Genomic DNA, 15,046 nt, shown 5'->3' on the forward strand with positions numbered 1-15,046 from the left:
GTAATTCTTTGAAATACCATTGCAGAGAGCTTCCTTTAGTGTTGAGTTTTTAAACACTAAATTTTAGAAATAAATTTTTTTACGTAATTAATGGATGAATTTAATTATTTAACCTGCAGTAGTTGTGGAAAGTGATTATTAGATTTCAAATTCCCTAGCGTAAATGGTCTGAGTTGAGTCCTTAGTTGTTATTTGGCGATAATCACTGGCAAATAATAATTTCATAGTAGGGCTGGGGATGTAACTCAATGGTCGAATGCATTCTTAACATTCATGAAGCCCTGGGTTCAATATAGAAAAGGAGGTAATTTTATTCTAATCATTGATATATGTATACCATTTTCTTTTATAGACATTAACTGGACTGATCAATGTAGGCAGTGTAGACTGCCAACAGTATCATTCTTTTTGTGCCCAAGAAAATGTTCAAAGATACCCTGAGATAAGATTTTTTCCCAAAAAATCAAATAAAGATTATCAATATCAGTAAGTATTCTCTCAAATTTGAAAACATTTATTATAAACATTTAATTATACAAGTAACATCTAAGTTATCCTAACTAAATAGAAATTAGCCTAACAAATATTTATTGGGAACCCACCATGTTTAAGATAGTGTATTAGTGAGCACTTCAGAAGACAAAGAATTGAATAGTAAGACATTTGAAGAATCTTAATAGTCTGGTTTCAGGCACTGTACTCATATTATTTCCAATAATCCTCACATATGCTCTGAGGAAGGAATTACTACCCTTCCTACTATTTCAGAGAAGAAAACAGATTCTTAGCCTTTAGAAAACTTTCCGAAGTCACATTCCTACTAAGGTTTGAAGCTGAGTTTTGAACCCAGGCCTAATTTGAATCCAGGCTGTCTCCAACCACAACATGGTATTTCATATAAAAAACTCAAATGTAGAATATGATGAATGTTATTTTTAAAAGTCAAAATGAGCCATGTGTTTCAAAGGAGGAGAGAATCACAGCTGTGGGGAAAGTGCATTTTTGAGATAGCTTTTGACATGCATCCTAAAGCAGATGGGAATTTTATAGCTAATAACTTGAATAAAATTTAGAAACTCCTAAAGGTTTGGACATTTTGAATTTTGAACTTCCTGTAGGGCTGCAGAGATGTTCAACATTCTGGTTTATCTGAAGCAGAAAAAGATAGTAGGGCTGGGGATGTAACTCAATGGTAGAATGCATTCTTAACATTCATGAAGCCCTGGGTTCAATCACCAGCACCTCTCCTCTTCCCTAAAATAAAATAAACCAAGAAAAATAATATTTTGGAAGCCATGTAATCAGTATTTGTAGCTAGGTATTTCTTAGAAGAAAGATGTTAACTAAATGTATTTTTAAAATTGCTAAAAATAAGATTACTTTCTGAATATATCTAATAACAAAAAATACCATTTGCATCTTACCTTTTTTTCCCTCTTTTTTTAGTAGTTACAATGGTTGGAATAGAGATGCTTATTCCCTAAGAATCTGGGCTCTAGGGTGAGTAATCAAAGTTCATTGTATAAAATAGTCAAATCAATTTACCTTCCTCATAGGTGTATAGTTAAATTTCTGTGGATTAAGAGTCTAGCATTTAAAATTACTTAGAAAAGGATTATATTTACCACAATAAACTGAACTTTATTACATTACTCTTCTTTGGAATAATTTTTAACCTAGCCTTACAATATTATTAGTGTTTGCTTTGGCTTTATTTAATGAAAAGTTATTTTGATCCCTTTTCACAGATTTTTACCTCAAGTATCCATAGATTTAACACCTCAGACTTTCAGTGAAAAAGTTTTACAAGGGAAAAATCATTGGGTGGTTGATTTCTACGCTCCTTGGTGTGGGCCTTGCCAAAATTTTGCTCCAGAATTTGAGCTCTTGGCTAGGGTAAGTCTTGTCTATATTCTTAAGTTGTAGTCATATGCATGTTTTAGTAATTGGTTAAAACAAATATAATTCGTAATTTAGTTGTAAAGTTTCTTCTGAGTTTTGGAAAACTATTCCATTTCTGTGATGCTAATCTTTGCAGTTGATTTCTTTTTAATTGAAGCTTTCAGCCAACATTTTCTATTTTGGCTGGTAAAATCATCCTCTACCTAGCCATAAACATCAGAAACAAACACAAGATCCTATCAGTTCTGTCTCCTAAATGTCTTTCAGATCTGTCATCTGTCCATCTCCACTGCTGGCTTCATTTGTGTAAGCCTTCATCTCTCACCTAGTCTTGTCATACTTGCCATTGTTCCCTGTGCAGTGCTGCCCTGGTGATCTTTCTAAAACAGTGCCTTCTCTGGCAAGTTAACCAGGTTCTTTCATGTGTATTTAACTTCAGGTCTCTGGTCTGATTCTTCCCGCCTCTCAGCTTTACCTCTGCCCTATAGCTCACACTATAGGTTCTCTGAACATGTTTCTTTATGTGCTGCTCTGTTCCTGAAATGTCCCATCTTTACCTTGGTTCCCTGAATTGTCTTTTCCTCATCCTGTGAAACCCACCTCCAATGCCACTGGTTCTGTGTCCTCTGCCTATCTCATTAAATCAATGTTACCTAGATATCATATATTCCAACAGTGTATTTATGCAGTGCACACTATTTGTGTATTTATCTATCTCTTGCAGAAGACTGAGGTTCTTGTCTTATCCTTGTATTCCTAGTGCCTGACTCAGTAAATGCTTATAAAATTGAACTGGAATATGTAACTCAATGCAGTCTGAGTTCTTGATGTTTCTGTCATAACAGTCATATTGATGACCTATTCCAAATTCATAGCTTCCTTGCCTTCCTTACATAACTCAAGGAACTCAGAGTTGTTGGTTCATGACACTCAGAATGAAAATTTTAAAATCAACACCAGTTCCACCAATCTGAAATAAAAATATTTGTGTCCCATGCCAAAGGAATATTTTTTAGCAGAGGGATTGTTTTTGAAAGGTTCTATAAACTGTAAAAGATTAATGACTGGTTCTTCAAATAAGAGGTTTTCATTCTTTCCACCTAATCAAATGTTTTCCTCATGATTCCTTTTCTCAAAGAATTTACCAGTGTTTTACTCCCTCATCCCTTATGTACTGAAAACAGCTTTGTTATAAATTTTGTGATGCAGTTATTCCTGGAACATAGCAGAAAACTATTAAACATGAGGAGGATCACTCATTCAACAAATCCTGAGCATCAAGTAAAAAGCACTCTAGATACTATGGCTGCAATGATGAAAAGCCATATTAAAGGAAGTTAAGCTAGTGGGAAGATTAAATGCAAATAAATATAGATGACACAGCAGGGTAATTGCCATAATAAGATTAGAATGAAGTTATACCATGAGCAAATATATACTAGGAGGAAACAAAAATCTATACAGGAAAGTTAGTATTTGAGGTAAGAATTACATGACTTAGCGCTTGAAAGTATTGGCTAGAGAGTACTCTATACAGAAGACAGTATTTGCTTATGTACCAAGAAGTGAGAAAAGCAGTTCTGGAATATTTATTGTTAGTGTAGTATTAACAGAGTCCAAACATGGAAGGTGAATAGTAAAACTTGAAGCTCAAAAAAACGGGCAGGAACCAGGAGTTTAGTCCTTTTTGCCATACTATCAGAATGCACATTCTACCTCAGTGATTACATACCATTTAGAATATCTTCCTTATTAATAGTAGGGGAGAACCATTGGTTATGGCAGGAACCCATTTTACATTTTAGAAAGGTTACCTTGATGGACAAACAAGAGCCAACAGAAAGATTTTTAGAGCACCGAAAATAATATGGGGCCCTCCCATGAATTATTTTAAAAATACAGGTAAACTGAAACAGAAATTTTTTTAAATCACACTTTTAGATTTCTCAAACCTTCAATATGAGATTGGGGTGTGTGTGTGTGTGCACGCGCACGTGGGCCATATACATGCTAATTCCTGCAACTTTGCTGGTATCCTAATACAAATTTGTGTGTCCCAATAGGTTTGAAGATCAAAGTGGAGGTAGCAGAGATATTTTAATCGTCCCTAAGTGAGAGATAACTTGAACCAGTATTAGGGCAGTGGTGATGGAAAGAAGGGGAAAAATATGAGAGAGATAAGAATAAACAGAATTTAATGTTTGCTATAGACGAGAAACAGAAAAGTCTAGGATAACCCTAGTTTCTGGCTTGAACTGAGTGAATGGTAGGATAGGAAAAGTAATATGTTAAGGGCAAAGGATCAATTTTAGGCAAGTTGTATCTAGGGGTACCTATGAGACATTCATGTAAAGTAAGCAGATTCACAGTTGAATGTGAAGTCAAAGGGAGAAATTGGGGTTCATCAGCACAGTCATACATAAAATCACCCTGAAACACTGTTTATAAAGAAAAGATTGTTGGCCAAAGATGGAACTCTGATCAGATATTACAACTTGAGGGTAAAGGAGCTTACCATGCTGGAAAAAGAAAGGAGAGCACAAGGAGCAGTGACAAATGCCAAGAGGAGAAGGAATAGTTAGCAGTGTCCTAAAATGACCAAAATGGTGTTAGGTAGAGGTCACTGATAATCTTAGAACAGTTTTGAGTAAATGGAGTAATAAGACCAGAAACCAGACTGAAATGGTGAAAGAATAGACTGCTGCTTAGGGAAAAAAAATGAGACAGATGGATGCTGGTAGCTTCAGGAATCATTGCCATCCTTGTGTGATCACATGTGTATATACTGAAAGGAATGAGAGACCTGATAGGAAGGGACTAAGAAATTTTAAATATATAAAGGATGAAGTAATGTCATATTGTTTTATGGTTGCCAGAACAGTTTATGCCAAAGAGGAAAAAATGGCAAAACATATTTTTGGTTTTTCAGATGGTTAAAGGAAAAGTGAAAGCTGGGAAAGTAGACTGTCAGGCTTATGCCCAAACATGTCAAAAAGCTGGTATCAAAGCCTATCCAACTGTTAAATTTTATTCCTACGAAAGAACAAAGGTATGTATAGGCTTTCTGTTTTTCTTTTTTAGCATGACAATCTCCAAAGGGAATTTGTTCAGTCTGAATACTGCTTTCTTCCACTTTCTTCTCCATTTGTCATTTTTTAATATTATTAGAAGAAGCTTTTTATTTAGGGGATCTTAAAAAAGATTTGTCTTATTGATAGGACCTCAGTTGCCTTGAAATTTTTATGCTCATGCATAAAGAGACCTAACAAAATATTAACATGGTTAGGTGGTAGAATTCAAGGTACTTATTTTCTGTGAAGTTTTTTTTTTTTTTAATTCGTTTTTTAATTTTGTTTTTTAGTTGTTTATGGACCGTTTATTTTATTTTTTTATTTTATTTATATGCAGTGCTGAGAATTGAACCCAGTGCCTCACACATGCTAGGCAAGTTCTCTACCACTAAGCCACAACCCACAGCCCTTCTGTGAAGTTTTGTATTTTGTATCCCTATCCTTTTTTTTTGTTGGGGGGGGGGGGATTAAGGATTGCTTAAACATTGAACCATATCCCCAGCCCTTTTTCATATTTTATTTAGAGCCAAGTTCTCACCAAGTTGCTTAGACCCTTGCTAAATTGCTTAAGCTGGCTTTGAACTTACAGTCCTTCTGCCTCAGCCGCCAGAGCAGATTACAGGCATGCACCACCACACCTGGCTGTATTTCTATACTTTTATAGAATGAATATGTATTTTTAAGTTCTATGAAAACTTAAAAGAATACTTTTATTGTACTTTTGAAATAGCCTTAGTAATGAGCATATATCTTCAGGAATATTCATTAGGGACTTAGATTACAAAATAAAAATTTGGGTCCCTTGTTTAAGTCATAATTACTTGTGGGCACGACTAACAGTATACTTTTTTGTTTTTTCATTTGTTATTACTTAAAAGCAAAACTAAGGTTCTACTAGTGAGGTGCTTTTAACAAAATGCAAGTGAGTGATCACTGATACAGAAGCTGTCTTTTAGCCAGTGTAACTTGGTAACTGAAAGTACTTGTGACTTTTGTTTTCCAAAGTAAAAAAGTTTCCTGACAAGCTATGATACTATTTTAATAAGAATTTCTCTATTCTTTCAGACAGTAGAAGACTAAATTTCTTATACTAAATTAATTTGTAAGTAAATGAAGTGATATAATTCAGTGGTAGAACACTTGTCTGACATACACAGGTTCTAGATTTAGATTCCCAGCACTGAAGAAAAAAAAAAGTAATGAAAGCATGATGAGAATGATGAACAAGTATAAAAACAACCAGGTTTTTTTGTTTTTTTTTTTTAAAACCCAACAAGTAAAAGGAGGAAGACTAAGGAGATTATATAGTGTGGTGAAAAATAAAATGTATTCTCTTGTAGGATCCTAGAAAAAGAAAGAAAATAATGTACCTATGAATATCACTTAGCTACAAAAAAGAAAAAAAAAAAATATTTTCTATTCCAAAAGTAGAAAGAGGATTCTAATTATAATAGGTAAAGCTAAAATTAAAAAAAAAAAGGTGTGGAAAAACTAAATGACACTGATGTCCAGTAAAATCCAAATTAAGGAAGGCAGATTTGAGTGGTCTTCTTAAGTAAATGGGTGGTATTCTACCCAGAATGCAGCTAATGACAAAGTTATTAATCTTGATGATGTGGCCAGTTGAACAAAAAAAAAAAAAGAACAATTGTGTCTCAAAAGGTTATATAGTGACTTAAGAACACCTGTAATACATACTATACTTCAAATATTTACTTTCAGAATTTCTATTCAAAATGTTCTATGCTGCTTGAATTCATTTTCAAGTAATGAGCTTACTTTGGAAGAAAAAAACTGATAAAACAAGTATTTGCCATGTACTATTTTCTGGCAAACTATTCAAAGTAAATAATTCCAAATGTTTTTATGCTTTTTTAGGGAGACTAACCAGGTTAACACCTGATATTATTTATTGATAGTTATAATACATTTGAAATAACTAAAGAAATTAGGTAACAAATTTTAGAAACCTAGAATTATCACAAATCTAGGTTTTTCAGTGAAAGATTTATCAAGAATTGATCTCTGGGGCGGGGATATAGCTCAGTAGTAGACAACTTGCCTAGCATATTTGCAGGTAAACTGCACCATGGAGGTAAGATACCCCAAAATATTCTTTTGGAGTCAATTGTTCTATCTTAAGTTTTCACAATAACTTAGAAATGGGTGACATAAATCGGTGTATTATTCAGGTAGAATGATCCTAGCAAAGTATTGATACAATGAGAAGTCAGACTGAACCAGGACATAAAGGTATTTGAAAAGATGATATTACTATGTATCCAGAAGACAAAGTTAGGGACCACAGGTCTCTGTCCATACTGAAAGATGGGTAATCCAGAAGTTCAGGCCAGAGAGGAAAACCAAAGCAGAATAATGATTGAAGTAAATGAATGCAAACAACTCACAAAAGCAAAATGGTAGCATACAGTTTGGGATTAACAAAGAATAAGAAACCAGTGGCTTAAGATCTAAACTAAGCAGGTCTGGATACAGTGACCTGCTCCTGCCCCTGATTTTCAGCCATCCTCTGGCGTGGGCAGATGAAAACTAGGAGATACTACTTGCTTTCCCTTATTATAGTTTAGAATGATTTCAGCCCTAGGGATATCTTTTCTTATTCAGTTTATGTTGTTTTGTTGTTTTTTTTTTTAAGAGAGAGAGAGAATTTTAACATTTATTTTTTAGTTTTCGGCAGACACAACATCTTTGTTTGTATGTGGTGCTGAGGATCGAACCAGGGCCGCACGCATGCCAGGCGAGCGTGCTACCGCTTGAGCCACATTCCCAGCCCCTCAGTTTATGTTTTTTGAGGTCAGCAATGCATTTTTCCCATATGACCTCAAAGAAATCTGAATTTCAGACACTTAAAATTTTAGAACAAAAGAACTTCAAAGCATATTTAACCTAGTTTCTTAGACAGAAATATTGCATTTTGATTTAGTATTTAATGATAATGTTTTTAATTTTAGAAAAATATTTGGGAAGAGCAAGTAAATGCCAGAGATGCAAAAACAATTGCTGACTTTATTCATGGAAAATTGGAAACTCTTCAAAATCAAGGAAAGAGAAATAAGGTGAGAACTGAACCTAGAACTAACTGGCAAAAGTTACCAAAATGTATTCTCAGTAGGCAGTTCATGTAAAGTGAAGCTTAACAAATATATAAAAATGGAAATTTCTACTTTGGGAAATATATCAATTAAAACATAGCCTTTAGACACTGAAATGCTTAGAAATTTGTACAAGTAACACCAGTTAGCAGAAAATAATGACTAAGATCCATGCAAAAACTTGTATGTGAATGTTTAAACATTCGCAATAGGAAAAAATGTCCATCAATATTTTATTCATTACTGAATGAATAAAATGTGGTGTTTATCTATGCAATGGAGTAATTTTTAGCCCTAAAAGGAGTGATGCTTGCTACTTAAGTAACTTTGAAAACCTATGCTTTGTCAAGGAAGCCAGTCATAGAATCATATGTGGCCTTTTATCTATATGCAATGTTCAGAATAGGTCAATTCAGAGACAGAATGTAGACTAGTGGTTGCCTGGGGTAGAGTGGAAAAGAGCAGAAATTGGGGGTGACTGCTAATGGGTGAAAGTTTCTTTTGGAGTGTGGTCTGTTCTAAAATTAGTTGCTCAACTGTAGATATTATAAAAAACACTGGACTCCTTTAATTGTGGGAATTTTATGGCATGTTAAATGTATAATAAAGCTGTAAAAAAAATGAGTTGGCCATTAACTACTTAAATTTATTCAAATATAATTGTTAGGAATAAATATACTAAAGCCCCAACACATTTTGGATAGCAAATTTTCTTTTGTTCTTGGTATAATCAAAATGTATGTTTAAACCCATTATTCATCTTGGTTCCTCCTTGAATTTTTAATGTATTAAGCAGCATTATAAACTTTGCTGTTATTCTTCAAAAGGCAGTTCATTTCTTTCCTCCCAATTCAGTGTCATTCTAGGGAGTACTTAGAAACAGACCAAAGAGTTGTGAATATTAGAGTAGTTTTTGAATGGAATTTAATACAATCACATATGAATTATCTTGGGTTCTTTCTTTTTTTAATATTTATTTTTAGTTGTAGTTAAACATAAATAAGTGAAATAAAGGTATTGTGTCTATATGGTGCTGAGGATCGAACCCAGGGTCTCACAAGTGTGAGGCAAGCACTCTCCCACTGAGCCACAACTCCAACCTCGGGTTCTTTCTTCATAAGGTTAAAGACAACAGCAAAATCTCTGGAGAACTCTAAAGAAATCTAGCTTTTTACAACCCATTAGAATACAGGTTCTTTTTGCCTGGCCTGGTGGGCATACCTGTAATCTCAGCAACACTGGAGGCTAACGTGGGAATTTGCAAGTTCAAGGCCATCCTCAGCAACTTAGTGAGACCCTGTCTCAAAATAAAAAGGGATAGGGATGTAACCCAGTGGTAAAGTACTCCTGGTTCAGTCCCCAGTATGAAAAATAAAGGACACAGGTTCTGTTATAATCCAGTTAAAAATTGTTAGACCCCAGTAAAGAAAGCCTTACAGCCTGCTTCCCAAGTATTTTATCCAAATCTAGAGGTGAGGAAAGAAAGTTCTACAGAAATAGTTCTATATTTTCTTGTTTTAAAGTTTAGTCTTAAAAAAGAATATCATAACTGAAATTAACTTTAAAAGCATGCCAGATGTGATTTAATGTATCTGTTGGTGTCAGGTGCAAACTAGGAGGTATTCTGTTTTTGGTTTTTTCCCTTCCCATTGTTACAATTAAGAAAGGTATGTTTCATGGTTATTCATTAAGAATAATGAGTACATTTAAAAAGGTAAAATGTTGGTTAGTTTATATTTCACCTTATTGTAAACATTATATTCATGCTTTTCAATCACCTTTACATTATTAACACAGGATGAACTTTGATGTTGAAAAATGGAAGAAAAATTGAAAAGAAAAAAAAAGTCTGAAAATAGCATCAGAAGACACCTTTTAATAAAGAATGCTAACTATGTTCCTGGTGGAAATTAATGAACATTACCTTGGACATGTAATTGCACTGCCTGAATTCTGAACAACATTGGTATAAAATGAAAGGTCTGCAAACTTCCTGTAAAGGGCCAGATCATAAATGTTTTAAGTTTTGCAGACCATATATGGTTTTTTGTTAAATTTTCTTTGTTGTCTGTAATGATCCTTTTAAAAAATAGAAAAACCATTCTTAGCTCAGGGCCATACAAAGTATAAACCATAGTCCAAATTCAGTCTTTGGGCCTATAGTGCTAACTCCTAGAAATGGTGTTTTGAATGTCTGGCTCTAATGAGTCTACTCTGCTGTTATCTACATACTGTACAAAGTGGATTTTTTTTTTTTTTCCTCCCCACTTGCAGTATTTTGGCTGGCCTGGAAAGAGGCAAGTTGGTTTCTGGTCACCTCCTAAAAACCATGTCTGACCATATATTTTGTTTTTAAAAAACACCCATGCAATAGAAAAATACAGATACCTGTTTTCATGCTGTATCTCCATTTCATCTTTTAAAGGTTGAAGAAATGCTTTAAATTTTTCATAATTGAAAAAACTTTTTGCAACACTTGTAAGTGCAAAAAAATGCTATAGACTGCCCTATCATCTGGAAAAAAAAAAAAAATCCAAGGGGGAAAAAATTACAACAATTAAATGGGCATTATAGAGTACCTACCCCCAAATATATCAAGTATTTAGAGCTCTATATTTTAAAGATTTATTTTTCTGAAATTGTTTTCATAAAAATTTTGCCACTGATAGATACCTCCAATATTTACGTAATTTGCCTTTTGAGTTTTCTTTTGACCTGTATCATTTATTTACACTAATTTCCCCCATAGTTATGGTTTTCAATCTATTCATTATTCAAATAGGAAAGATAATTTCAAAGACTTTACTGTAGCTCACATAGATACTGTGTGGTTATTTATTCCAGTTATTCGTTTACTGTCAGGGGCTGCTTATTCAGATATTGGCATAATAACTGAAGTTATTTTTTTAAGAAAATCAAGTATATAATTCTAGAATGGGATCTTTTAGTTTCAGAGTTGTTAAGACTCAAAGTTTTTTCCTTCCATTTTAACAAAACTGAGTAACCTGTAGTTGTTTAGTTATAATTCAAAATATATGGAGTGGTACAAATTTAAATTGATCAGAAGTCAATAAAAGAATCTTTTTTCATTTTCCAAAAACCTATTCATATTATGGTTTATTGTGTTGGAAGAATTTTGCTTATCACTTTAAGACAAAATATTGGGGAGCAGGATAAAGACTACTCTAGTTATACAAAAAATAATAGACCTATTCATTTTCAACTCTAACCCTATTCATATTCTCTCCCATATTTTTGTTTATATTTTTAACTCCCTACCTTGGATTTTGCTTTTTCTACATATCAGCTCATGGAACAGTAACCACTTCTAACCTTAAATTTACCAGCAAATTTTTAAATTACAATTGATAATGTAAGAGTCTTTTACTCATTAATTAAAGCCTTCAATTCTTCAGAATTGACTTATTTCTACAAGGATCCCAAAAAGAAACGACTGGAAAGTATGTACTAAACACACCAGTACATGCATACTACTACTTTTGCACACTGAGGAATGTGCAAAAGGAATGTAAGTCTTGTTCCTGGTCTTCCAGGTGTCTGATTCAGAGTTCTGTTCCTGAATTCAAGTGTGTAAGGACTTACATTGTTACCTATAAAATTATTTCCTATACCAGCTGAGAAACATTTTTAGGCAGTAAAAAAGTCAATATTAATTTGGCTTACATCATGTGCCTATGGAATCTGCTACAAAGCCAGGAACCCCCAGGAGTCAGATTAGGTAACCTGTATCATACATACATACATCAGGAAGTTTTCTATAGTCATATCAATGTCATTTGGATCTGTCAAAACAGCTGGAAGATTTGAGGGTTTTTTGTTTGTTTAGCTACTAGAGATTAAACAAAGGACTTACACATGCTAAACATGTGCCCTACCACTTAACTTTTTTCGTTTTATTTTTTGGCGAGTTTCCTAGGCTGACCTCAAACTTGGAATCCTCCTGCCTCAGCCTACCAGGAAGCTAGAATTACAGATGTGCACCACTACACCCAGTGGACTTAGGTTTTTAACAGTATCATTCATTCAGTAGACTATCATTAAGGAGTGGCAGGCATAAGGTGCCATTTCTTCCAACACACCATTTTTGTGAGTCTGTTCTTGTGTAACACGGTACTAATTCTTAAAGTATATGACTACTTGGAGCTGGTGTTTTGGACACTAATGATGTTTGCTTATTCTAGTTTTCCCGATTTTAAAGTATATGATTAAGGGCCTGTTGTGGTGGCACAGCATATAATTGCATCTACTTGAGAGGATTAGGCAAGAGGATTGAAAGTATGAGACCATCCTGGGCTACTTAACAAGACCCTATCTCAAAATATTTTAACAAAGGCTACAGAAGTATTCAGTATTAGAACACTTGCCTAGCATGTCTGAAGCACTAGGTTCAATCCCTAGTATTGCCAAGAATAAAAGTATAATTAAAATAAAGCAAAAATGAAGTAGTAGTTGTATAATTTACCTTTTTTATTCTAAAGTTTTCTTTAAATTGTTCTTTGTTTTTCTGTAGTGATCAAAGTGGAAATTTTCTTGGAAGTAGTTCAAGAAAAAAGTACCATTGTTTCTCACAACAATTTGCAAAGATGTTTAGTATAATAAAAATTTTAATGAAGGAGTAGCATTTTAAGCCAAATATTTAATACAATTTTGGTATAATTTTAGTCTAGTCTTAATCCTTTGAGTCTGCCCACAAAACCAAATGTTTCAAATTGGGCACATTGATTCCATCATGACTATTAAATAGTACAAAAGTTAGATTAACAAAATTTTCTAAAATGATACCTACATAAAATTGTCTGACGAAAAGGAAACCTTATTATCTTTGATAATATTCTACCTTACACATGTGAAAAATTTTAAATACATCTAAATTCTAATAGTGAATAAGCTTGTTTTTAGTAATAATAAAACTGAGGCCAAACACCAACCTAGGTTATAAACATAGTTTTGATAGTCCATAAAAATATTATCAATTCACTAACTTGAGTCATTTTTCTACTTAACATTGGATTTCAATTCTTTGACTATTCTAGTAGTTCCTCCTTCTGTTGGTTTTTATCTTTATTTTTTATTTCTTCTTCATGAAATATTGAGTACGTTTTGTAGTACAGGCTTTCTAGTTGTGAATTTGATTCTCTAAAAGAATTCAATTTAAAACACCAGAACAAAAAATCAAAATGAGAGGAAATACTCATCTCTCAATAACATTGAATGTAAATGGTCTAAACTCTAAAATCAAAAGACATAATTGAGATATTGGATTTATTTTGTTTATTAGCAGTTTTATAGAATTTTCATTATTTTCCCCCTTTAATACACCTGGATACCAACAACCTATTTCATACAGTTGAGAAAAGAAGTATTTCTAGAATGATTGCCTCAAACTTTATTTTTCATGTAATTTTTTTATTTGTTCTTTTCAGATATACATGACAGTAGAGTGTATTTTGACTTATACATAGATGGAGTATAACTTATTCTAATTAGGATCTCCTTCAGAATGGAAGATTGTATTTAAAACAAGACCCAACCCTATATGTCTCCAAGAGACACCTTATCGGCAAAGACATCCACAGACTAAACATGAAAGGTTGGGGAAAAACATACTAATTCACATGAGTCTTATAAACATGCATGGGTTACTATTCTAATGTCAGATAAAGTGAACTTCAAGCCAAAATTAATCAGAAGAGACAGGCCACTTCATACTGCTTACGGGAATTGTACAACAAGGAATAACGATTGTAAATATTTATGCCACAAACAATGGGGCATCTACATACAAACAGACCCTTCTCAATATTTTTAAGACTCAAATTACAACACAGTAATACTGGGTGACTGATACCTCTCATCACTGGATACATCTAAACTAAAACTAAGATACTACAGAACTAAAACATGCAATTAATAATTTGGACATAATAGACATGTACAGATTATTTTGTTCGTCAATGACTACATTCTCTTCTCAGCAACACATGGAACATTTTCTAAAATAGACCATATTTTAGTCCACAAAGCAAATCTTAGCAAATACAAAAAAATAAATACTTGCATTCTATCAGATCATAATGGAATGAAACTAGAAATCAACAAAAAGAAAAAATAGAAACCACTCTAACACCTGGATATTAAATAATACACCTTTGAATGATGAGGGCAGAAGAAACTGGGGAGAAATAAAAATATTTAGAGGTATATGAGACCACATCAAAATCTCTGGGATACTATGAAGGTGGTTTTAAGAAGAAAGTTCATGGCATTGAGCTCATACATTAAAAGAATAAATACCAAGTGAAGAATTCAGGGGCGGGGGGGGGGGGGGAAATCAAGTTATTGAAATTCATGATGAAATAGGAAATATCACCACAGACACTACAGAAATCCAGGTAATTAACAGAATCGTTGGAAGATTTGTATTTCAACAAGCTAGAAAGTCTTGAAGACAAATTCCTACAGACATATGACTTGGCCAATTAACCAGGAGAATATAGAAAATTTAAACAGATCAATTTCAAGTAATGAAACTGAAGACATCAAAAACCTATCAACAAAGAAGCCCAGGAACAGATGGATTCTCAGCAAAGTTCTACCAGACCTTTACAGAACTTATACCAATCCTCCTCAAATTATTTCATGAAAGAGAAAAGGAGGTGACTCTTACAAACTCATTCTATGAGGCCAGTATCAGTGTGATACCAAAACTAGACAAAGACAGATAAAGGGAAGAAAACTTCAGCCAATATCCTTAAGGAACATTGATGCAAAAATTCTTAATACTGGAAAATTGCATATAAACACGTTTAAAAATCGTGTACCATGATCAAGTGGGTTTCATCCCAGGTTTTAAGATTGGTTCAACATAAAAATTCAGTGAACAGTTTGCCACATAAATTGACTTAAGGAATCATGTTTATCTCAGAAATACAGAAAAAG

The 15,046-nt window shown here is 33.4% G+C and overlaps 1 protein-coding gene across 1 annotated transcript in view; it reads left to right on the forward strand.

The window, feature by feature from the left end:
* Dnajc10 (DnaJ heat shock protein family (Hsp40) member C10) overlaps positions 1-11,190 on the forward strand; it is a 55,041-nt gene extending 43,851 nt beyond the window's left edge. Inside the window, exons 18-23 of the mRNA XM_046447446.2 lie at positions 353-486; positions 1,447-1,500; positions 1,749-1,896; positions 4,832-4,951; positions 7,946-8,050; positions 9,884-11,190. Of these exons, the coding sequence (XP_046303402.1) occupies positions 353-486; positions 1,447-1,500; positions 1,749-1,896; positions 4,832-4,951; positions 7,946-8,050; positions 9,884-9,895 (573 nt within the window). The 3' untranslated portion in view covers positions 9,896-11,190. The remainder of the gene's footprint in view (positions 1-352; positions 487-1,446; positions 1,501-1,748; positions 1,897-4,831; positions 4,952-7,945; positions 8,051-9,883) is intronic.
* Positions 11,191-15,046: the final 3,856 nt, after the last annotated feature.

This window comes from Marmota monax, unplaced genomic scaffold (assembly GCF_021218885.2).
Source record: "Marmota monax isolate L192 unplaced genomic scaffold, Marmota_monax_Labrador192_F-V1.1 WCK01_AAM20220418_F8-fsc00007, whole genome shotgun sequence".
In the NCBI taxonomy this organism is placed as follows: Eukaryota; Metazoa; Chordata; class Mammalia; order Rodentia; family Sciuridae; genus Marmota; species Marmota monax.